This window comes from Cygnus olor, chromosome 11 (genome assembly GCF_009769625.2).
Source record: "Cygnus olor isolate bCygOlo1 chromosome 11, bCygOlo1.pri.v2, whole genome shotgun sequence".
Lineage (NCBI taxonomy): Eukaryota > Metazoa > Chordata > Aves > Anseriformes > Anatidae > Cygnus > Cygnus olor.
In genome coordinates, this window is record NC_049179.1 from 14,746,075 (window position 1) to 14,772,672 (window position 26,598).

The 26,598-nt window shown below is 39.9% G+C and overlaps 1 protein-coding gene across 2 annotated transcripts in view; it reads right to left on the minus strand.

Moving 5' to 3' along the window:
* AGBL1 (AGBL carboxypeptidase 1) overlaps positions 1–26,598 on the minus strand; it is a 289,216-nt gene that overhangs the window by 195,607 nt on the left and 67,011 nt on the right. For both annotated transcript variants that reach the window (XM_040570157.1, XM_040570156.1), the window contains exons 15-17: positions 23,788–23,875; positions 15,838–15,982; positions 12,280–12,433 (exon numbers count right to left, since the gene is read on the minus strand). In XM_040570157.1, the coding sequence (XP_040426091.1) occupies positions 12,280–12,433; positions 15,838–15,982; positions 23,788–23,875 (387 nt within the window). The remainder of the gene's footprint in view (positions 1–12,279; positions 12,434–15,837; positions 15,983–23,787; positions 23,876–26,598) is intronic.

Sequence of the window (26,598 nt, forward strand, 5' to 3'; positions counted from 1 at the left end):
AATTTCTTCTACAATCTGTCAGTTACAAGCAACAAGAAGTGTCAGCCAGTGGCGTCTGCAAAACTATGAGTTTCAATATACTGCTGTACTTATTTTACTGAGATAAGATTGGCCGTATCAGTCACATAGAAATGAACCTGTTCTAGAATTAGAGAAATGAAACTCAGTTAAACAGATCAAATAGAAACCGACAGAGAAGCTCACAGCAAAACCAATTTACACGTAAAAATTACAAATAGCAGGTGTTCAGTATTACAGATACCAAAACAAGGGAAAGCCAAACGCACACCATGTATTGCAAAAATGTCTCCTCACCCACTAAGGCTCTCTGGTATATTAATACTAGGATCAGTACAAAGGAATACCATTCACTATGTTTCACATGAGTGTTGAACTGCTTACACGAACATGGGCAGAGTAGCGGAAGAACCTGCTTGCAGCTCTGGCAAACAAGTAGTAAAGCTGCTCCACACAATCCAAACACCACCAGTAATTTATAATACATGACTGGCTAGGTCAGCCTTTATTAGACAGAAACACATAGCTCTTAACATGAAATTCAGAAATTGGAACACTGCTTTCCAGAAAGTTTACAAAGCCTTGAGATATTATTTTTTTGTTTAAAAAAGATCATTTTGTTTAAAGTGAGTTTAAAAAACATTTCTTTTGTTTAAAGTAAGCTGCAATAGGCAGTCTCTTTAAACCAGTCAGCCAAGATTTAAAGGGTAAAGATGAAAACAACATGAAAGTTATGACGACACCCACAGTGTTTCCCAGTGGTCTGCCTGCTCGTTATATTGAAGAAGTGTTTGCCTTTGCATGGCAGAAGCCTATGGTTATAGAGTGAAAAATGCAAGATTCACTGGATTATGAGAGAACATCTAAGAGTAGCAGGAGCAGGGTGTGCTATTGTTTCTGCCACAGCCTAGCAATTCTTTACACAGTTTGTGCCAGACTTAACCGTCTTCCCCTAACCTACCTCTAAGCTGAGTTCCCAAACCAACAGCAATAGTTTACTAGGAGAGTAGCAGAGCCCACACTTTGCCCACTCTGTCCAATCTTATTATTGAGTCCAGGTCAAAGAATAGTTTGTTCCCATGAGATTATCTGGCATCAAAAAGCAATATATATCTAGCTCAATCTGCAATCACAGCATCTGGGCCAGAGAAGAAAAAAATACTGGAAACAAACACAGTTCTCTATGACAGCAAGCACACTTATTTGAGCCTGACATCAGTTCATACCTATGCTATGCTCAGTGAGCTTTCCAGCTATGGATTACTCCTTTTCACAAGAGCAACCTGCCAACTGACCTGCCCTTCACTCCCCGACTACAGCTTGCCTGGTACTTAGCAATGAGGAGGTACAACCAAACAGAAAGGAGGACAATTGGTCACTGTGACAGCTCAGCAGCTCCTCTCCTTTTCTTAGAGGAACACTTCTTAATTGCCTTACAGAGAGCAGACAGAAAAGAACATTGTATACACAGGCAATACTTCTACCACTACAAAACTCCAGTTTCTTACCTTACAGCAAGTCTCCACATCAGCAGCCACGAGGACCTCTTACTGGTCTTTAAGGACAAAACGTGCTCCACAAACTACCATACCATCCATAACTTCAGCAGGAATCTGAAATCTGCAGGCAACTGATTTATCACAGGTGTGCAGCAGCAAACCCAACTACCTCCAGGCCAACCCACTTTACCCTGTATCAGGAGGTGCTCTAGAGCCTATAAGTGGTGAAAAACAATAACCTGTGCAGTAAGACACATAACTAATTGGGTGACATTGTGACCTGCTGGAAGAAACCCCCCCCCCGGACCTCTGCTTTACCTTGAGGCATAAGCATTAGCTCTTCACCCCTTCTAAGCATATTGCTTGTAACAATATTCAGTCTGCAGTCAATCTGACCCTAAAATTATGTCCTCCCTCACAGAGCCTCTCTCTGTCATATTGAGAACAAATTTAACTCAATTCGAATGCTTCCCTGGCTAATTTATACAGTACCACATTGACCTTTTAGCGTATGCCCCACAGTACCATATGTGACTGGAATTTATAGCCGGAGAGGGAAAATGTGCAGCTCACTGAAACACACTTGTTGTGTGTTGTGTGTTTTTTTTTCTTCATGCAGTGATTTGAAGTTGATAACAGAAGCCTAGTAGCCGTTCAATGCTCGTTCACCATTTCAGGGAGTAAAAGCTGTCTGGAGGCTCTGCTGGGCTGTATTTCAATACCTCTACCAGATATACAGATTGACCATTGGAAGCACGGCATCTGCAGGTGTTTCTGAAGCCTTTGCCCCTAAGGGAGAGATGATGAATTATTTTTTCCCCTTTCTATGAAGGTGAGAATTTGGACAACCTATTACTGTGATAGAAGCTTGTAACTCCGCTGCAGCAAGGCTGGGACACTGGGGTGTTGTGACACAGGTGTGTTCCAAACAGCTGCCTATAAATTTCTGAAGCAATATAAGAAATACGCATGAACTCACCCAAACCTTTTCCAGTTTCATTCAGAATTTTCAATGCCTTATATCAAAAATACAAGTTGTACTATGCACCTGCGAGAAGGCACCTCTGAGGCATTTAAAAACAAATCACTAATGAAAATAATTATGACAAACAGTTATGTAGTGATTTAGATTTTCAAGATGTTTAATTCATTAACATTTCAGAAAAGGCTCTGATATACTGGAAGAATGGGGCATAGACAGTGCTAAGAGCTACTGATATTCTAGCCCAAGTCCGTGCCAACCAAGAAGACATTGCTAACTCATATTGTAGAAAACACTGCTGTTAATCACAATATTTATCCTCTGGAAAGGACATGGAAAGGATACGCAAAGGTTACAAGTCTCTTAGGACAAAGATGAGACTTATAATTCAAACAAAGAAAGGCAATAGAACAAAAATTATAGAAAGGGAAGAAAACTGCATAGCACAATCCACTAAGAAGAGAACTTAGAACAAATCTCCAAATTTCAGAATGAATGTTCTTTTAAAAAAAATGAAGAAAACATGACACACACCACTACTGTGAAAAACTACAGACGAATGAAGAAGAGCCATAGCAGCACAAATTATCTCATTTCAGATGGCTGTCCCACTAGCATGCACAAAGGGTGGGAGAGGAAAGAGAGATTACACTATTTGCTTTCTCCTTTTGCAAAATAACATTGCTAGTTCCTTATGCTCCAAGACACGTTTTTCAGGATCCTCAATTCAGTGTTTTCTGTGCTCTGCTTGCTGTCTCGACCATTGGATTCAATATGTTAATAGGCATTTTGCCAAACTCACAGAAGGCTGACCGCAGCATCAGTGCTGTGCTAGTTGAGTGAGTCCCACCGAATGCTGGAGGTCAAAGAACAACTGATACATTATGAAAAACACTGGCCTCAGTCCGCAGACAGCCCCAAATCTATCTCACAAATTTCATGTTCCACTCAACCAGCTTCCACCTTTATGGTAGCAGACTGAATATTCAAACAGGAACACATTTTTGCAGGAATTTGTCTGTAAATAGCACACCGTTCAGGGCATTGCAAAGGGCTGTTACGTTGTTATGACTGGGATATCAGAAAAAAAAAAAAAAAAAAAAAAAGAGAAAGGATGTTTCAAATTGAAAGACAATCTTGAGAAATTTAGAGCACACACTGCCAGTGTTACATATCTAGAGAGCTTTACTTTGGCTTTAGATGCCTGACAAACTACCTATTCAAGCAGAAAAAGTTCATATTCACAATTCTGTAACTATTTAGCATTGCAGAATACATGACATCTTTATTCATCCATTCTTTACTGCATTAAAACAGAATCACAGTTTTCACTACAGCTGACTTCTTGTCACCAAAAACAAAGTGTTTGGTACAAAGCAAGAGAGAAACCAGCACCTCCGCAAATTAGGAGTAAATCTTCAACTCAAGGGAATTTGCAGATAAAAATTCACTATTGCAGACATAAGAATCAATCAAAAAATGTTTTGTTTTTCCCCTCCACAGTTTGCTATAATCTTCTCATTCAATTTCTATACACAATAAAATCTGTTCATTTTTAAATATAATCACAAGTAAGGAATAGAAATAGAAAAGGAGATGAAAGAAAAAAAGCAGAAAAGATTCCATAAATTGAATACTTTAAGGAAGTGTAATGCTTGTGGACTTTTCTGCATAAAATTGCAATTTTGATCACGTTAAGTACCTAAGCAGGCAGAAAGACAATCTGAGACAATATCCTCTGTTCAGATTCAGTGGAAATGCCATTTAATAGAAGTCCTCTACTTCAGGCCCTGAAGTATTGGTTTCTTTCCTGAGACTTTCATCAGTAGTAGCAACAGTGCTTTTTGTTGTATGACACTTGCTATGTAGAAATGCAATTATCATCATAGAATGGTTTGGGTTGAAAGGGACCTTAAAGATCATCTAGTTGCAAGCCCCTTGCCATGGGCAAGAGCGCCTACCACTAGAGGAATATTCCACTATTATAAAAGCATATTCATCCTTTCCACAGAAACCACTGAAAATCCAGACAGAAATATTGGAAACTGGATTGCTCTATGAATAGTTGGCAAACAGGTGTGACCTAAGAGCTCAGCAGCATTGGCTATGCTGTGTGTATGTGTGTTGGAGAAGGTACAGAATGCAATGCCATTAAGAGAACAACAGATGTGCTTGCCATTGTGAACTGTTTCCAACAAGCACAATGCCAGGTTAGCACTTCAGCTGAATTGCTACAGGCAGTTCTTCTGACTGCTTGAAAGATCATTACTAATCAAAGCAGGTCATTCTGCCTCCCTACTTCAGCGTTGTTAGATGAGAGCTTCCTTTAAAGAGTGCATTTTCCTTTTGGGTGGGCTAACTCCAATAAGGCATTGATCTAATTTGATCCCCGTTTCATTAGGAGATCTGTCATCTCCAGCTTTAAAAAAGTTATTCAAGAGAATAGAGCATAAGTTTGTCATAATTAACATGCAACACTGGTTGCTGCCATGCAGGGAGCAGGCACAGTTATTATAACTTGAAGTCAATAGTTCATAAACTATAATGCATTATTAATCAATTATCGAGGCCTGAATTACATTTAATGAGATTAAGCTGATTGGAGCACTAAGCTATTTGAATCATATTGATTTAATCAATGTGCTTAATTAAACAGTGTACATTTTCCACATGATCATTATTTCCCAGTATCCTGCACAAGTGGCCTTTGCAATTCACATCCTTTGCTGTTCTTTGTTCAGGAATTGTTCTCTGCTGCAAATTACATTTAAAGGTAAAGGGGTTTGCTCCTTTTTGAGAAAAGATCAAAGCTGCAAAGCAACCATGTAACTAGCTAATACAAGCCAACCAAGAAATGTTAGAATATTTCTCCCAGCAACTGTGTCTTTTTGACTCCTTATGCTTAAGAGGAGACCAAGTAAACACACCTCATTAGCCTCACTTTATCCCTCATTCTAGTTCTGGGAGCAACTGGAGATTTGAACGGCAGAAGCATCCTTCCATTCTTTATTCCAAAAATATTACTCTTTCCATCTTTAGAAACATACTCAGGCAGAAAATGTGTCCCAACTCTCATAAAGATTACATTTTGGTAAAGGAGGTGTCATTGTCTCTTTATAATAATACCCATAATGGTTTCCCCAGCCTTGCATGAACAGGACATGTGATGACTGAAAAGCAACTCAAAGCAACAGCAGTTACAGATGTAAATCTATTTGCTAGTGTCATATTTTGTTTAATTTTCCTCACCACTGCTGCTAGTTAGCTAGGACATTCAGCTCTGTAACACTGCGCAAACTGCTGTAAGGACGCTCATCAGGTGCATAGGAGAAATACTCGTAACACACTGCATAATCAATATTATTAATGGGAGTCACAACAGTACAACCAGCCATGAAGAGAGGTTTCCAATTACTTCCTTTGCGATACCGTAACCTGGGACTGCCCCATTCCACTCTGCAGAAGTGACAAAGTTCCTGTATTCTCAATGGATGCAGGATTAACCCCCACGGCAATATAAGATGTTCATGCCTTTGAGCTGAGAATGCAGTAATGATGGTGGTCATCAGCCAGGGGCATGCTACTGTACAAACATAGAACAACTGAAATCTTCAGTCCTTAAGGAATTCCTTTCTCACTGTTTGTTATCCCCTTGTGTTAGGCACCATTCCAGTTGGTGCTACTATACACCTCTTCAGTTATACCTTCCCCTTCTCTACCTAAAGAAGGGTGCTAACGCACCCACACCACGTCAGTGCACAGCCAAGGAAACACCTCCTGAGGAATGCACACACAGCAAGCTCAGAACAGTAGTGCAGCGTAAACAGGCCTTCTCTGATCACTCCTTTTGCATTTGGTGATTTCAGTTCAGTCACTCTTAACATTGACAATGTATTGGCGTGCTCTTTCTTTAGAGAATAGAATTTCATCATCATCCACGCATGACTGGCTAGATGTTTTACCTACACTTTGAAGAGTCAATCTGTCCATTTACTCTGCCATTCATAATAGTATCCTAAGGCCTGCAAGGGCTTGTCAGCTGGCAGATCACTCTCATTGTCCTTCACAGTCTTATCGGCTCCTGCTTCCTGCAGTAAACGAACCAGTTTTCAGCTTTGCTTTCCCAGTCGTTTAATTGGGCTCAGAAGCTCAGGGTCGTAGATTATGGAAAATGCCGCTGTACCCACTTTATTTCTGATTTGCCTTCATATTTATACTGACTACTTCAGGTTATTAGTTCTCTTCCAGTCATAATTAAGCATCACTTGTCACTGAATGAATAGAAAGAGGTAAAGAATCATTCCATCATCGCTATGGGTATCTTGTAAGCATAAAGTTAAGCCTTCATATTTTAAACATTTTAATGCCTCAGTTGTACAATGCTATGCACACAGATCAGCTGTTCCAGCTACAGAAAATCTTTCATTAAAGCGCAGTTCTTTTCTAAAAGAGAGTCAATGTGCATTACCATGTTCATCATCTCCTGGAGACTACTGACTTAGTTCATTTAATCTGCCTAGAAAATATACATTTGTTCTACCTGCCAAGCTGGTAAACTGTTTCTGGTGTGAAAGATGAACTGGAATCTGACAGATTCTTGTACCAGATTCTAGTCACAAACCAGTCTTCGCTGTGACAAGCACACTGTTTTATTTTACACTAGGCCAAGCATACCTCATTGCTAAAAAATGGCACCTGCACAAGACACATAAGAAACCATGATAAGATTAGGCACTAACTGAAAATTTGCAATTGTCCGTATCCATTAAAAAATGGAGCATGTAAGTCAAGAACCAGGAATAGTAGAGGTCTCTCAGGAATAAGAGAGATCTTTCTGTTGAACATAGGTTAACTGCAGTGGCAAACTCTCTGCCAGAGAGGTTTGGTAGAACACAGACACATAATGCACATTTGAATACATAACACTGTGAATTAAGGGTTTATTAAGTACACACATGACGTTAACACTGTCTTCATGGGGCTATGTATGGTAAGCCCAAGAAAATCAGAGCTCTACAAGCTCCAATTAACTTCATTAAACAGCGACTCAGCACCAATATTTGAAGCTTCGTCATTCCTGCTGGTTCTGCATTTAAGAACACTTCTGAAAGATGTGGAGCGTTGCTCTCTTGGGAAGTCCCTCTCATCAGGCAATGTCTAAGGCTAGACCTGATACAGCCACAAGCAAAGTCGCCAAAGAGTAAATGCCTACCCAGCCATTCTTTCCACTCTCCAACTTCTCTCATTTTCAAAGGTTCACAAGTTGTGATTCAATATCTAAGGCAGGCATGGTGTACTGGCTCACCACACTCACGGGAGCTTGCAGAAAGCTGTTTTAGTTTTATTTTATGTTTTAAATAATTCTGAGAAGAGCTACAGTCTTCTGAAGAAAAGTTCTGTACGTAATATGGAAGGCCAAATTTGCAGAGTGTAACTCCGTGAGAAGGAAAAAGAAGGAGGAAGGAGGAATATGGAAAACACAGATAACAACAAACTGACTAAGTTTGAAGAGAAGTTGTTGTGCTGTTTGTTTCTGAGATGTTGTACGACAGCGATACAAAACAAAGGGAGTCAAGGAGTACCTGGCTCATTTCTTTCTCTCCTCATATCAGTTTCAGAATTGATCATTTAATAAAAATAATTCAGTACACCACCATCACATAAACAGGAGATAGAGAGGAATGAGAAAGGAGCTTACATGGATATCAAAGCCCCACATAAACTACGCATAATGAAGAAAAACTGCAGCCCATTTTTCTTCCCTTTAGTATGCGGTGAATGTGCAGCTCCTGTCAGCGTGCACGGCTTGTGCTTCCTATTAACAAGGTGCACATTAATAAATTTAACTCAGACAAATTTAACCATCCTAGGGTCACATTAATCAAAAGCCTGACAAGTCCAATCTGAAAGAGTCAAGCGAGGAAAATAAAGCACAGCTGACACAGAAGATGCCATGCCCTCATCATCCCTGGGTCGCTCCCACTCTATCAGCACTTCCAGTAGTGCAATAACTCCTCCTCACCGAGCTCCTATCAGGAGTATCACGGTCTCCTCCCAGCACTCCTCACCCAATGCCTCTTCATCAGTGATGTTTCCCACTCCTCATGCAGCTATACTAGAGAAGGATTTAGAGTATTAAAAGTACAATCACGAGAAACGGCTATGAAGCCCTGAAAAGCTTTGTATTTTACCTGCGCCACTGGTATTATTGAAAAGAACCTCTCAGGGTGCAGATTAACAAATGTACAAAGCAGAAATAACAAATTTGATAGGAGAGTAAAATGGCTATAGCTCATGAGAACTATGAATTGTACAGAACCCTGGAAACAGAAGGAAAGAACAAGGGCTATCAATTTTTATTCATCACCCATGTGCCAAGTTTCCCAATGCTGGAGCTTCACATCACTTCTCAAGCTGAAATGCATATGCATGGACACTGTACGAAGCAATGAGAGTTACTACTAGGAAAGTCTCCATCCTTTGATTCCCTCACAGTTGTTGCTTTTGAGTTATGTTTTCAGCCTGGAAAATATTGACAAACAGGCCCCTCCATCAGCCAACCCACTTTATAGAGAGAAGGGCATGTCGTGATGAGGAAGCTAAGAAGCAACTGTTGATCAAAGCCACAAAAAGCAGCACAAATTAAGCTAAATGCATCCCCCAAAGCCATAATTATCAAAGCTGCTTATACAAAATAAGTATATATGTGATTATTCACATTTGCCTGGAGGCATCCCCACAGCATAAAACACATGGTGCGCTTGCTGTTCTTCCACTTGATAAAACAACAAATATTTTCATCACCTAAGAGTATTGGTGTTTACATTTATAGTTTTGGAAACTTAAGAGAAAATGTGTTGCCTTTCCTTGACACTGTCTCTCCCCCAAACAATTTGTATTTCAGTTCAGGCAGCTGGGTTTGTACACATTCTGCTTTGATTGAGTTCAACTGGTTCATAGATAGATTTAGGAAGTCAAGCTCATTTCCTTGCAAAGCTCCATCAGAAGAGTTTACTGGCACATAATTTCATGGAATTTCAGTCAGAACTATGAGCTTCTACTGAATTCATGTAAGATCACAAACCAGGAGGTATTTCTCTCTCAAAAATAAAGAGGGCTTGAGCCACATAACTGGAATTTGAACCCAAATGCTGAATATTACAATATCCTGAGGCATTCAAAATAAGTACCTGTCCAAAATGTTCATAAATCCTTCATGAATCTTTCAGTGAATCTGTACTGAATGAGAATCCAAGCCTACACTGCACTGGGATTGCGCAAACCTTGCCTTTACAGACAGGTTAGTGACTTTTGAAAGCCTGCCAGACACTACTTCAACACTGCAAGATGCATTCTCGGGGGAGAGAGTGCCCCAGAAAAAGGTAATACCTCCTGTCACATTTATTTCATGATACTCCCTAAAAGCAGTGTGACTTTGGGGGGTATGATTTCGCTGGTCAATATTGTGTTGTCATTCCCTCATGACCCTGTACCTCTCAACTGTCACAAATACAGGCTGTAAGTCCTGCATACACAGAGGACAATCATTCTCCCCAGTGTACCACACTTGGTACAATAAGGTTTCAGGTCAAGGACTCCAAGGACTGTAAGATGATATACAGTCTAGCACATTATTACCATATGCAGTTACAGTTCCCTCTGGTGGCTGGCACCAAAGGTGGAAACGTCCTTAGCTATTCCTGCTTTACCTCAGTTGGTACAGGCTGGTGATTTTCTTCCAGAGTTTTTATCCCGATCACTATGTCTGCATACCTGCAGATGTTGGCATGTTGTTGGGTTGGTCAGAAAGACCATTGCTTTCTGTTTTGGAAAATTGATGGTTATTTTTATTTATTTATTTTATTTTATTTTGTAAGTTTCCTATGTCAGAAAAGCAAGACTTTGCATAAAGTCCTATGCAAACCAAACATGCTTAATCCAGTGGTCAGCACATTCACGTATCATGTGACTGACCCACTCCAAGTCCCTGCTTTAATAAATCCAACCATTACCTTACCTTTTATTTTGCACTCTTATTGGAAAAGCATATTTACCTGGGCTGAAAAACTTGTTCACTGCATGTCTCTTTTGCATGGCTCCAATCCCTAATTCCAATTTACTTCCAGTTGCCCTATTGAGACTGTCTGCCACAAGGTTTAAAAATTGCTGTCAACAGCTAACATCTAACCAGGTGACCATCTGCAGTATGCCAAAGACTTCTTTATATAACCACGCACTCCCACCACAACTCCCACCCGCTGGTTTTCTGTTCTATAGCATTATTATCATGGAACAAAAGTGCATAAGGGCAGGAATTCTCTCTTCCTGTTAGGCATGAACAGCACCCACCGCAGCCAAACTCCCTAGAGTGCTGTATGTGATATTGTAATGTAAATACTACTAATAATAGCAGTGCCAATGATCCCATTTTCTCTGACACTGCCTCCAGTTCCCACCATCAAGGCAGTTTATGTGCAAGCATCTTATGAATTCCCATGTAGGCTGTAGTTGGCAACTTTCTGCCATTTTGCTTTAAAATTTCAACCTAGGAAAGTATATTCATACTCAGATACATGCTAATTCTAATGTAAATGCTCCCTGAATGAAAACTTACCAACAATTATAAAGAGGTCTGAGCTTAGGATGATTACACTGTAATGTCAGCATAACTGCAGTCACCTAAACTAGGAAAGACAGCAATAACTTCCCCCAAACTCTGTTATGTGAGCTTCCTTTTAGTTTATAAATTTGGAATGGGCATTGTGAGGAGTCTGACTTACCATCACATATCCCTGAAAAGAGAATTCTGTGATTAGAAATGTAGTTCATATCACAGAATCCCTTTGGATATATCTAGCCTAGTATCTCCATGAGATGATACATATTTGCATAACAAGCTAAGAGATTTAAGGCAATCTAAATTTCCACACTCCCTAGAATTTCTCCACCTGTGTAACAGATACATAAAGAGCAGACAAAAAAATATGTTTATGTCTTACTCCAGACTCAGGAAAAAAAGTTTCCTCTCTACATCAACCTATATATAGGTAGTCTGACACTTAGGCATGAAAGACAAAGCTAATCCAATGTGATGCTAACCAGAATGTTCTTGTCACTTGCTGTTGGTTACAGAAACTTATATAGCTTAACATCGTTAATCGAGGTCACTAGAGGTCTAAATCTTTGACTTTCACAATGAAAAATAACTCTCTCTAGATATAACATGGTAGCTATTATAGTACAGTTACCACATCATCAGTTAAGACTGACAAAATGCAAGAAGCCATAGTATGTCCAGATGGAGCTTCCAGGCATTTTGGAGGATCTGGAATTTGACCAGGACACTTCAATTACTGCACACGTCTGGGAAAGAATGCTCTTGTATTTTTTGGGCAAGTTTGAAACTTCAAAATAAATAAATCATTTCAATTTGGAATGTCAACAAGAATAAAAAAAAAAATCTTTCAAGCTTCTTTTTGAATTGGTTACTAGAGCAGTTTCTTGCCATTGGAGATATTTGATACTAAACTTCCTGTTTTGGATTATTAAAGAAAAATTGAAGTAAAGAATGATTTTATGTATCCTCCCTCTGTATAAATCTGTCATTTAAAAGAAGTGTTGTAATTTGCTGTTCTTGATATTTAGTTTTCCTTTTTTTTTTTTTTTTCAAAAATGAGAAAAGCAAGAAAATCAACATATTCACAAAACAGGTTGTCACTGCCACTCCTTACATTACCACAGTCACCAGCATCTTTTTTAACGCTTCATTTGGCTACTTACGAAACTGCTCCAAGTCATCGCTTTTTTTAGATTCTGGCATGGCGGTGATTGTGAGCAATGGGCATGGATTTCCTCCTAGCGTCTGGCAGAGCGTCTGCTTCCTCCAGTAGACTTTCTTGGGGTTCCTATTTTGTTCCTGAATGTCAAGATGGGCCTGAGAAAAAGCAAGGAAACAGATTTATGAGTTCATGGTCTATAAAAACTGATTTTATTCCACTGTCTCTATGTGATTATTGGTACTAATTTCATCTCTTGCTAACTCACCAGCTTCTCTCTTATGCCAGTTAATAGTATCTCCTTTTACGTACCTTCAGTAAGCATAAGCCTTTCAGAACACAGCCCAGTTCACTGAAGCTGCACAGGTCTATTACTCATGTATCATTTCACCTGAACTCTTCCTAGGTGCTTCTTTTATTAGCAAAAAGGGGTTTCTATGCATACACGAAGTCCAGAAAATAACTGCATACTCCTTATGTTTTCATAGAGACCATGTAACGTGAGAAAAATTGTCTTTTTTCAGTATTTATAGAACTGACTGGTTAGCTGTCAAGCATATGTCAGTGAGACTCAGGAACAAGTCCAGACCAGAGGCAGTCAAAAAGTTTACATCAAAACAGTTTTGTACAGCCACTAGCAGCGAAAGCGAGTAAGAGCATCTTTCCAAAAAGTTACTTAAAAAGGAGTCATCATCCCCCACCCCCCAAAGTTTATGGTTGTCAGTTTTAAATAATTCTTACAAAAAACAGCTTCTTGAGAAATTTGAGAAAAAGAATTGGCAGCCTAAAAAAAAGAAAGAAATCTTTTTGGAACTAGTTCTAATCGCCTCATTAGACACATAGCCACTCACCACCCACACACCAGATGATGTGCAGTTCTCAGTGGCTCTCTCTTCCTGTTTATGTTGCAATTGCAAGTGGCAATGATATTGTAAGTAATCTCATTGCAGAGTGTCGCTAACTGTTGTGGAGCACCGGTTGTCCCTAGACTGGAAGAAACAGGTATATTGCAGTATGCACGCTCATCCTAATACAATCTTAACTAAAATGCATGAGTTCACAGAACAGCCTTTATGTGGTAACTTTTTGTGTTTAGAAGTCAGGGGTAAATTTCAGCCAATGTTTAAGGAACAAACTACTTCTATTCCTAAAACCTTGAACTTTACCATCTTTCAGACTGTTTTTCCCAGTGTTTTGAATGAAAACACAGAACTGAAATTTACAGTCATCTGTGTCATGAAATAATTAACATATTGCTCTACAAAGTAAATTCAATTATTAGACCCATTTAAAGATCTCACATAGATACAGAGAACTCAATACCATCATTTACTTATGCTTCTGGTACCCAGTGAAACTTAATTGGGTATAGCTGCCATAGAGTTTTCAGCTAGATATCTAAACAATTAACACTATGATGAAAAAATAGATAAATTACTGTTCATAAAATAAATATAATTACTAATGGACAAAAAGTAATGAACTGCAGAGTGCATCCAGTTCAAATAGGATTCCGCAATATGTATTTCCTGTAAACATGCCTGTAACAATTAAATATATACGATATTTAAAAACATTTCCAAATTACTAACTTCATATCCAAGTTTATCTTCTTCCCCAAAGCATTATGTATTCAATTGGGCCCTTGGGTTCCTAATCACTTTTAATTTATTACTGATATGTAAAACCAACATATTCACCAGTGGACAAATGCTTTAAAATAAGATCTACTGGTGCACAAACCTGATTTAGCTTATTCACTGTATAAATTAATGTAACATAGAAATGTGCAAATTGCATCACTCAAGACATTTTAAATTAGTCCAAGCAAATAAGCCATTTAGAATTATTAGAGGCAACAATTTTGCTTTGGATAAAGAGCTGGACAGAACAATCTATCAATCTTTTCCACTTATAATTCCCATTTACAAAATTTTATGGTCCTTACTGAGTTTGAGTTCATTTAAACTTTTCCTGGGGCAAAATTTCCTTAAACTTCAATAAGCATTTTATTTGAAGAGGCAGTGAAATACTTCAAGACTTGGTCCTGCAAGTCTAGGAATAACATCTTTTTCATCTCCATTCAATTCATTCCAGAGTAGGTGAGATATTCGGGGATTCCCAGAGCATACAAATTTTCCAAGTCTCCCTTGCTTTTGTGCCAGCAGAAGGTAGAAATCAATAACAGTAAAATAGTGATGAGGCACTGCATCTCCATAATAAAGCATGGTGGTGAATAACTCTACCCAATTCTTCAGTACTACAATTGTAATTGTAATACCCTGCAGACTGCAGTATATATGTCTCTTTAAGGCTATAGGTCAAAACCCACTACTAGGGCGTGCTCTCCTCCTCATTGATTCAGAGGAATAGCTGGTGCGCGTAAGCCTGATGAGAAGTGAGCTGGCAGGCATAGCTTGGACTGTGAAGGCCTGATTGGCCTTCTCCCAGCTATTGAAAGCAGTTTCTTTGAACATCCATAATGGGATGTAAAGCAGTTGACAAGAGACTGTTTTTTGAGTGGGAATTAATCTAATCCGGGCTATGCTGGCAGCATACAAAGCTGCATGGCTACTAAGTGAGAGAGGACAGTCTCCTTAGAAAGCCTGTGTACGCTTTCATATCTGATAATGGCAAACAGGTATCATTGTAGAAAATTAGAATAAGCCCATATTTCACCAACCTACACTGTCATTAAATGTCCAGAACTAAAAACAATTTTATTTTTATTTTTTGCCGCGGGTGGAACTGATCTCCAGGAACCTTATGTCTTCATTTTCTGCAATATCTTTCTCAACTTTAACAGTGCGAAAGTCACAAAGCAACTCACAAAACCATTCATTTCCCCTCTTTTATTCTACCTTCCTTTTAGACCTTGGGTTCTCCCAGATCAATCTGAGAAAATGCATTTGATGCGTTTCCCAGAATACTCTCCTACCATCCACCCCAGCCAGAAAAGGCTGAAGAAAACAAATTCTTCCCCAGGAAATAAGCTCAGTAAAACTAAATAATACAATTTATGCCTTGGATTCATATTCTTTTAGTTTTCAAATCGACAGCACTGGTTTGGGGTGTCACAAATGCCTCCTGACACTCCAACTGGCACAGATGAAAGAGCTGACAAAGAATATTTGAAGAAGGCCTATCACTGTGCTATCGTTCTACTTGCAGGTGTAGCTCTGAAAGCTAAGCTGCTATCTTCTGGCAGAAGCGGGAGTGGGCAGCCTTCACTTCTTACTTGCTGTTAGCTATAGATCTTTGCTTCTCTCAGGAGGATACTGCAAGCCCAAGCAAATAGAGACGTCCTGGACTTGCATTATCTTATGACTGTTATGTTTGCACTCCAGCTCATCCCATGCAGTTTTTTTTTTTTTCTCCTTCAACATTCTGGGCTCCAGAGCTGACAGAGGCTATAGTTGCAAGTAAGGCATTGAGAGCATCATGATAGTTAAATAGCCGCTTGTGAGAACAGACCTCTATGCTATCACAAAGACCTCTCGTGTCCAAGCATCTCCAATCTATCAGGCCTATCAGTTTATTTAGATAGACATATCAGCATTACCATCATTGTGGAGTAGGCGTAGGGGTAATGGTAGGCCAGGTAGCAGACATCATCTTTGTGAGGGAACTTGATGCTGAAGGTGAGTGTGTAGTAATATTTTCCTCTCATGCCTCCTCCTGCAGCTGCACTGCAGCGGTAGTGGTTTCTGGATGAAGAGAAAGAGGGGAAAGTGGACAGTTATCACTTTCAGATGCACATTTGGAGTAGCCGTGAAAGAACAAAGCATTCAGAAAACTGTCAACCCTGAATGAGTTTTCTGAAGATGGGCTCTAAACTCATCCCATTGTTGGATGTCTGGGAAGTCTGGGAAGGACACATGTAAATACAGCAAATCCAATCCCAGCAATGAACAGGTACAAAATATAACAGAGCTAAACAGCACCCTGTAACATAGCAAGGCACCAACAGGCTATATGAAAAGTAGGAAGGTTAGAGAAACTGTGGTCCTGCTAGACACAGAAATACAAGAAGCATCATGATTTTAAGTACCACTGTGCAAATCCAGATTCAAGGCTCTCCTGGGATTCACTCAGTCCACAAAGGCCAGCAGGCAGATAAGTGACAAAACAACATGTAGCAGTACTAGCACAGCCAGTCCCAGCTAGTCATGCAGCTCCTGGATGGGAGCTCTCTCATGGAAACATAGCAGTTTGTCTCATTTTGTGAAGGTGAAAATAAGAAGCTAACTAATGCTAGTTCATACAGTGCAGTCCAGACGTTTAAATTAATGCATTCAGCTAACACTGTGGTATCGCTTTCAACATCCAGGTTATCTTGCTCTGAGCTGTATGTAACTATGCACATCCCTGAACAATGCCACATAAAAATATTCTGTGAAAGTCTGGAGATTTAGAAAATACAAATATCCTAGTAGAACGTGAAACCAGTCATTCAGTTCCACCACGAGACAGCAAGGGACATGCCAGGAAAAAACACAGGATACGCATAAAAGTCTTTAAAATGTCATCAAAGCCTCTGTGTTGACTAGGAAGAGCAGGACATTGGGTTGTATGGAGACTGCACACAGAGAAGTGAGCTCACATAGACTTGTAAATTAAGAACTAACAAAAAAAAATCCTCTTTTGGATCTCTCCTTTTCAAATACTTTAGTCTCTCCCTGTCAGGGAACAGTGATGGCCAGTTTCTCCCTAAGAGACAGGGAGCTGAGCTTTGCATCAAAGCCAGCAGGGCAAGGGCCTCACCAGCCAGGGTCCCCTCATGGTATCTGGGCAGGGTATACCCAGAGATGGCGGTTCAGCCGCTAGTCCAGATCATCAGACAAGTTTGGGGTGATGAGGCAGGTCCAACATCAAGGCAGGAGATCAGTCTGTGGGTCAGGGTCCAGACCACTACAGTTCTTACCGAAGCATAGACGTAGCTGCGGCTGAGTTAGAGCCTTTCTACAACATAGCTCAGGCAGGGACTGAACAGCCAGCACAGAGCTTAAAGAGAGCTCCTGGGCCCACGGGCAAAGGGTTTGGGCAGTGGAGGCCACAGGTGAGCCTGGTCAGAGCCACCAAGGCCTATCACTACACTCAGGCACTTGACACTCCCTTCATTAAAACTACAAAATTTTAAAGGGAGCTTCTCAATCCGTTCCCAATCTACTCTTGCAGAAGATTTATTCTGATAAAGAGATGACTTTAGGCTGAGTAAGAAAGTTTTCTTTCAGCAGAGATGAAGAGACAATTCATGCACTTTAGGGAGAAGCTTCACAGCAAATTGCATCCATAAGTACATTTCAAACAATATTTTTCCCACATTGCACCAATTATGTGGTTGTGGAACCTTCTGATTCTGAAGGACTGTGAGGTTTCTTTGACAAATGTTATCATCAACGTTGCATTAAAATGCAAAATAGAGGCGGCAACCAAAAGATGCAATTTCAGCTCCTGAAATTTACAATACTAGTTTATTTTGCTGCTGTTCATTCTTATTCAAAGGGGTGGAGAGAAAAAGATAATTATTCTTGTCAAATTCTCCTAAATAATCATCTCTTCTTCATAAGGAAGACACAATACAATGCTGCCGTTTTTTTCACCTGAATTTAACATTAGGAACACGTGGGGGTGAATGACATTGAGTGGATCAATAGACAGTACAGAAACACTGAGTCACAGTGGAAAACTGAAAAGCCTATGATTTTATCCTCCTAACCCACATGATTTGAACCCTTCACACCAATATTTATCTTGCAAATAAACCACCTTAATATTGGACAAAGAGTCAGATAAAAAATGCAATTAATCCAACATATATAGAAACATCTACCTAGCTATTATATTTCAGTGGATCCAGGATTTGAAGTTTTGTTGTTGGTGGTTTGTTTTTAAGGCCAGGACAATATCATTTGACTTAGTTCCTGTTAATTTTGTCAGTAAAGGATAATTAAGAACCATTTCTTGTACAATAGGAAAGGACTAATCTCCCTGGACTCTATTATATTCAGTGTCACTTGGAAAATTAGATAACATTACTTATGAAATACTTTCACAAAGTGCTGAGATCTTCTGAGTTCTTCCATCTAAATTTGTATTTGTAGTCAGAGAGGTTGGGAGAAGCAGGACTTTGCAGAAAGATACTGCCTACATGTCTTCCATGCACATTTGGGAAAGTATTCCTGCCTGTCCCTAATGGCACAGTAAAGGCTTCTCCCTGTATAAAATAGACACTTAAACCAGAAGCTTTGCACCACCAGGCACCTCTGACTTTGATACTAACCTGGCAGTCCATGCTCCTTACTCTTGACAGATCTCACGATCCTGAGTGTATAGATGCATAGCTCTCAAACCTCGCTGCTTAGCATCACATTTCATTCTTGTTTTGTGCACCTCTGCACTTCCAGAAAACCACCCACCCAGAACAGATATTTCTAGATTTTTTAATCACTTCTTGACACCTACTTCAATCTACGGCAAACGGTCTGGTAGTAACAGGAAGGTTACAAGTGGTTTTGTAAGGCTTCAACATTCTTCACTCATACATTAAAAAGAAAAAATACCTGTGTGTAAGCAATATAAATGATCATGTATTCATCCTGCATATAATCTGGTCTCCTCACAATCCATCATAAAATGAAGTAGCTCTGAATCTTTTTGAAGGAAACTTTAAAAGCAACATTTTTTTTCCTTGCCTCCCTCTCTCCTTCCACTGCTGACACTCCAAGATGTCTCTATTGCCTCCTTGCTACCCCACCAGACCGATACTTTTTCTTCTTCACCCCTTTTTCAACCCCACCATAGCAGCAGGAAACCCAAATTAGCAAGCCAGGAAGAGGCTATTATTCTGGGCTTTGCTGGTGTTGCAGCCCACTTCGCGTTGTAACACTGGCATGAGATTTATCTCAGTAGGTGAGCATCAGTGCTATCCTCCACTCACATGTCCTGACCTATCCTTGTCTACTTTTAGGGGAGCTGAGATTGCCTTTCCCTGTGCATTTCTAGAGCACCCTGCAGGATGAGGACCTAATCCTGACCATGACTCTTTAGTCTCACTGACAGATGATAAAATTTTCCTAATGAACTGAAACACCATTCAGCAGGATCTTATTTTCTGACTGGAAAGTGTAAATGTATTTTCACTTTTCTTCTGTCTGGTCCTGAGGGAAGGAAACAAAAAAAGACCATAGCAACATTAGGTCCTCACTACCTTATTTGTCTCTTTCCAAAAATGTTCCCAAAGTCTCACACGCTTTCCAGAAGCTAATACACTTATTATTAGAGACGAAATAAGAGACCAAAGGGTTTTTCTTTTTTCCTTTTTCCTTTTTTTTTTTTTTTAAAATCAGCATGCAAGCTGTATCTACTGTGCCTTTCAGTCACTTTATAATCGTTAAATCATTTTGCTTGCTGCTCTCCTTAAGAAATAATGTACAGGTAGTATATTTCTAATACAGCTGTGATGGAAAGTTAATTAATAATAATACTTATCATTTACTCTATACAGTAATTTTTTGAGCTTAAATGACCTTTGCAAGCATTATCTAATTAAAATTTGCCTCCCATTTATCTGTTTCAATTCTCTGGGTAGCAGATAAGTGACTCTAATTATTCACCTTTTATAGACGGGGAAACTGAGACACGTACAGGTGAAGCTACTTGGCCAAGATAGAGGCAGGTCAGTAAAGGAGCTGGATTGTAACTCAGGAATTCAAAAGCACCAAATGATAAAAGAACTACATGTCTTGCTCATCTTGTCCCTTTACTCCCTGTCTGCAATATTTAGAACAGTAAAAAGCACTGGTAAGCGATGGAAAACAGCATTGTATCAACGTAGATTAAATGGGCAGAAGAAAATATCTATACCGCAGATTTCCAGACCCTCTGAAAGAGACTAATTTGAAAAATAACTGTTCATCACTTTACCACTGATGCACTCCCTTTGTTCAAAATCCATATACCATCTGGAATCTGGTATCCTCACTTTACAACATGACCTGATCTTCTTACATCCAAGTGTGGTACACGCAGTATGCTTCAATAACACCTTGGTTTACACCGTAAAATAATAGTATTTTAAGAATTTATGGGTCATACATAAATTCAGCTGTTATCTGGGGCCTGATACATTGGAAACTGGAAAAGCACAACTTCCCTTTCAAGGGCTAATTCACGTTAAGTCATCTTTATTTTCTAAATTGTAGGCAGAATCCCATTCAATGCAGAATATTCCCATTACTATCTTGCTATTAAGGCCTACGCTCACACTGTGATTGTCAGACATTACCAGTGTCTCAGCACTCTTGTAGGTATCATTAGAACTGAGATGTGATCTGCTAATTATGATTTCTTATGTGATCACAAAGATGCTGAAGAGAAAAAAAGACCTAGTTCTGACACCACTGTGATCACCAAATAGCAAAGTTTTTTGTGGTGATGTGCGAACAAAACACTCCATGTACCTCATTACTATCTGTGAACTGACTATTGTCTGGAAAAGCTGGAGGTTAGATAATATGCCTAGAATGAGCCAAGAAACCAAAAGGCACAAGCACATTGTCTCCAATTCAGCATGCTGCCATTGTTCCTTAAATAATTTGCTGGAAAGGAATATTATTCAGTACATAAAAGCTGCCAAGACAGCAAGTGAATTAGATGATCTTATAGTAACTGCAACTCTGTTTATCATGGGTGTATCCTGTCACTTCATGGAGAGGCAATAAAGTAGAGCAGAAGTGTCACTCAGCTTCCTTTTGACAAGAGCACTGCTAATATTCTCTGTAACATAAAAACTCTCTCGTGAGACATATGAGAAAGGTACGCAGTGACAGAGCTGTGCCACAACATTCATCTTTATGAGTGAACTATCCCATCTTCAGTGAAGATGAATGTCAGCAGAGATCAGCCAACGTGCATCACCCAGACATCTTGTGAATGTGCATTTCCTCCCACTGTCCTTCAGCTCAGAGGTTGCTCTCAGTCAGAGCTGTGCAGCAAAAGCAGTTAGTGGCATTCCAAAATCATGAATAACCCCTAGTAAAAGTAATCAGATGAGGTTCCCTTCAAAATCTGCCAGGACCTCCCCCAGGATACATGTGACTAGGGTGAATAGAAATGAAGTGAGCTGCTTTCACAAAAACACAAGCAGCGTGGTATCACTACAGCAATCCCAACTCCTATTCTGCAAACCATAATCTGAGCAACCACATACATACTTTCTTCATATTCCCTGCCATAGTACAATTTCTCTTGAGTGGGAACCTCTTTGTTAATGACTAGAACAAAATTATTAGAATTTCAGCAAAAGTGAGAGTACATGTGTACGTATGTGTATGTATATGTATACATATGTACATATATGTGCATACAAGAATATAAATAAAACTGGAATAAACAGTAGATGGGACAACAAGCAGTTTCCCTAAATGAACATGTTGACATATAATCCAATGTAGAGTTAGAAAACACCGAATCAATAAGACTCCATTCTCTCTCATATTCTGAACAAGAATCTGATTACTTGCTTAATTGTACAATCATGGCTTAATCTTGGAAGTCAGCTGCTGTTTAATCACTACACAATAACCGTCTTGTTAATGACATAAGAAACCATTGCTATGGTAATCAGCATGTAAAGTTTGCCCAACCTGCACCTGCTGATGCTGCCCATTCTGTCATGCATCCAAAAGCCAATACTCAAAGTCAGAGGTTACAGGCATGCTAAGGGAAACCACTGCGCCACAGTACACTAGCTCTGGAGAGAACACCTCCAGAGGTCGAAAAGGTCAGGTGAATAAGATTAGTAAGGAGTATTTGGAACAAAATGAAATCGCAACTCATTGCTGCAAACAACATGCCAGGTTGAAAGAGGATAATCTCACCCTTAGACACATATCTTGTCCCCCAAAAGAAAAGACATTACAACAGAGATTTTTTCCCCTCTTCCCCATCTTCAGTGACACAAATTTGAGGTTCTGCTACCTCTGGAAGGCAGCCTGCTGTCATTGTAGGGGCTTATTGTCTCATCAAATCCATTTGTGAACATAGCCATCTCTAACATTTACAGCAAAAATTTTAACTACAACAAAAATACAACTTCTTACAAGGAGAAAGCCCATTATTTCACTTCAGTTTCTAAAATCAGCCTCATCACATGAGCTCATGAAGAAATTAATATAATTTACTGCATGGAAAGAATTCAGTTCTGTCCTAACAGCACTACTTATCTTGCCACAGCCAGTTATTGTTATTAATTGTGTTAACGTCTTTCAGTTTTCATGCATTTCTCAGTCTGTAGTTACTTGGTAGTCCAAGACCTATATTTTAACTACAAGGTGTCTCGGGCAAGGATCAGACTTTTCTTTTGTTTATACGTTGCCTAATACAGTACCCACAGAGTGTTGAGACAGTGAGGCATTTTGGTGATGCAAATTGGTGAACAGGCATCATGACTGAAAAAAACAATAGGGGAATTATAAGAACAAAAAAAAACAGGAAGGCTTGTCACTCAGGCACCCTCAGTCCCAGCTTTCAGGTCATCATAGGTAAAGCCAGAATAAAGTAGTTAATTAACCCAAAATGCTGCAGTGTTTTATTACAAGGTATGTGAGTTTCACCCATAATGCTCTACCAATTTTTGACCTCTTCTTTCCTGCAGAGGGCTCCTCTTCCTGCTTGCCTTGCCCCAGGCTACATCATTCCCAGACATCCCCCACACAGGTACTCAACCAAATACCTTACTCACCCCTATAATTTTCCTGCTTGTTCCATTTTGTCCCCTAACCTTCAACTCTGTCGAGACTAACACAAAACATACCATTTATCCTAGTCCTGAAAACCCATTCAATCTTCACCGGCAAAATAATTAGTAAGTGTTGTGGATAACATTTTAGAAGCTTTGAGAAAAACAAAAAGTATTCATTCAACCTACTGAAACTAAGTCCTGCACTTCTCTTCTTTGACTGTAATAACCAGGATGTATGTATATGGGATCGGTTTGCCATGTGGAAATGAGATACGTAGGTGAGAGAATCTCACATGAATCAAGCTCCAGGTCAAATGTAAGTTGAAGATGAGACTGATTTAGCATTTTTCTGAGACTCTGGAAAACTGCAGAAACAGCCTGAGACTTGGGCAGTTGATGTAAGTATCAGCCCTAAGCTTGTCAGAACTGCTTTACACCCCTGTTTTCTGATCCCTGAGACAAAGATAAAAGTTCCCATATGGCAGTGGGTAAGGCTAATCACTATTGTTTGTGCTATCAAGACAAGGTGTCTTCCTTCTAGGGAAGAGAATTCTGCACATGGCTTGTTTCTCTTCAGGCATCTAATTTAGAGATCTCACTTTTAACTGTTTCCTGAAGTTGGAGGCACATAACACATAGAACTAACATTAATTTAGAGACATTTGAAATGTGACACTAGTGGTTAAAGGTTAACAACATCAATAAAGTTAACAGGAGGGGAACTGAGGAGAAGGGAAGCTACAAATTATTCATCAAAAATGCACTTACTTGTAGTAGCAGATATCATGGCCTGCTCGAAGCCAGTGAGGCCTGCCCAGGAGAGCTTCCTTCACTGAATACATAACAAGCTGCATGCCTGCATAAAACAAGATAGTTTCAAATGACATGACCTCCCGGGCTGGAAAAGGCAAGGATGGAGAGGAAAAGGGAAAACAAGAAGGATCATTATTTTGTCTGTGCTCTCTGCAGATAGCTTATGCAAAGTAAATACGTTTCCCTAAACCCCATGCTTGGTTCTGATGCAGCCATGTCAGTACAAAAAACACCGCCAGAAGTGAGCTGAATGGAGTTCATTAGAAAATAAATTATCCCGCTGGCCTTTGCAGAGGAGAGCTTCAAGCTGCTCTGTTTACAAGCAAACAGAAGAAGGGAGAAAAGAAAAGAATAAGAATCAACATATCAAACAGATCAGTGATTTGGCTAGTCCAGTATTTCATGCTTGGCTGCACCGTTATTGAATCCTTAAGCCTGCCACAACATTAGAGGCCTGTGGTGCACCTAGTAACACACCTTCAGAAAGCAGCAAGCAAAACTAACCGTCCTAGAGTACGATTTTAAACTTTCCATTAGACCTAAATAATACTGGTTACGTTATAAATGCTGATAATGATAACATCTGTCTTTGTACCATATTATATCGGAAGATGACTTCTTCCTGACCTCCAAAATATTACCATTTCAGGCCCCGGGGTATGAGGCTCAGTCTGAACTGCGCACACATTTATTCCCAGCTCCATGCCAGTCCATTTGCAGGCAGTTTTTCTATCAAATTCTTTCACACACCTGCCTGCCCTGTTACCAGTACAGTACACTAGTGAAGCTCTCTGCACTGGGTGTCCCCAGCAAGGTGTGGGCAGCGCTGCAAGGAGAAACCAGACTGCCCCAGTTCAGTTCCGCTTGGTTCTGCAGCAGGCCTCACCACAGCCACAGCTAGGCCCAGCAGTGGCACTGGTGACTCCTCCGGGAAAACACAATTTAGAGAGGGCAAAACACACCCTTACAGATACTCCTGTCAGATATTTATGCACATCAACAACATGGTGCACAACCCTTCTCTTGACTGTTCTTGTGCCGTGAGGAGGTGGTACTTGAAAGTCACTCATCCTGATGATGTATTTCCATATGCATCCATTCAGTTTCCTTTCTTTGTTCAGGTTTCTCTGTTAATCTCCCCAGAGCTTTAAGAGCTGGCAAGTGTACTGGCAGCAATGCCTTTCCAGCTCACCTTTGGCTGTCGGGTAGCAGTAGCTAGCATACAGCTGGGAGTAACCTCTCAATTGCTGTTTTCTGAACTAGAGCCACGTACATAAGCCATCCTACATTTGGTTCCAGGACATGGGCCACAGTGAGCTGTGGGAGACACAAACCTGCCCAGAAGCCCAGTTCATTAGACAAGGAATATGAGGCTCAAGATCTACAATTCCCTAAGCATTCCAAATTCCAGCTCCTGCCCTTCTCTGAGCACAAAGGCACATACACACTGAACTGCCTCAGAGCAGTGATTGACAGTGGTCTGCCATCTTAATTCAGACCAAAAAGAAAAACAGCTTTTCCTCATGGAAACATTCAGTTTTAAAACACAAATCAGGCTTCTGAGAACAATACCAATATTTTCCAGGGTAGAATTTGTTGGTGGAAAAAAAGGAAGGAGGGAGTTGGACGCCACACTTCCTGACTTGCTTTGCTCATCATTACAACTGTTTCATGAAATATCCTTTTTCGCTGGTGTGAGAATTAGATAGTGCCATCTAACTGAGATCAAAAGGGAAGGGAAGAAAATAGACTAGTGACCAGGAGCTGTGAAGTATTGACACCCATTACACTTTGGCACTACATCATGACTGCAAGCTCCTAGTCTTACAGCATGGGCATTAGCACAGGAAAGTGTCAAGGAAATATAGCAGGAAAGCAATATCTTGTACCCATAGTGTGTGTAAATATTGTGCATGTGCTGGAAAAGGCAGTGAGCCTTGCTCAGCCATGCCAGATAAGCTAGAGGCTGAGTACCTTCTCAAAGCAGCGGAATCAAACCACAGAAGAAATGCCTTAACAAGCCATACAAAAGCAAGCCATGGCTTAACTTCATTACATTGGATGGTATTTTCATATTTTTCTTCCAAATAAATATTTTTCATTATACGCTTCAATGTGCAAGTCATGTCCAATTTGAGATATACAAAATGAGATGATAAATGCTGACAACAGCCAAAATAGCAGATTAACAAGTAACCTTCCACCAATAAAAGCCAGAATCTCTAACTATGGAGCCACCAGTGGCTGTATTGAAGGTGACAGTGGGTTTTGCAATGGGAAAGACCCCAAAGTACTTCATATTCAGACTGCTACCAGACACAGCACTTTTAATGGTGGTAATTCAGGGAAGCAGAATAAGATGACAACAAAAAAATTGTTTTCATTTGGGATCTATATGAATACTTGAACTCCAGCCCTTAGGGCTAAAGAGTAAATGCCTTATAATTCATTATGCCATTCATCCAGACAGTTTCACAAATACAAGTGACAAGTCATTCCAGCTCCCAGTGCTATTTGTTTTAGGTACATTGATCCTGAGAGAGTTCCCCTTGTAATGCTGAAAGATGTATCCACAGAGCTTCAGAGGAATGCAGAGTCTGATATTAAGGACTTATTGAACATTCTGAGTCAGGTCTTGAGCTGGTGTAAATTAACACAGCTCCATGGAAACAAATTTTAAAAACAGCCTATGCCAGCTCAGAATTCAACCCACAATCTTCATACAGATAAAATAATTTCTCTACTAAAACAGGCATTGAAAGCTGG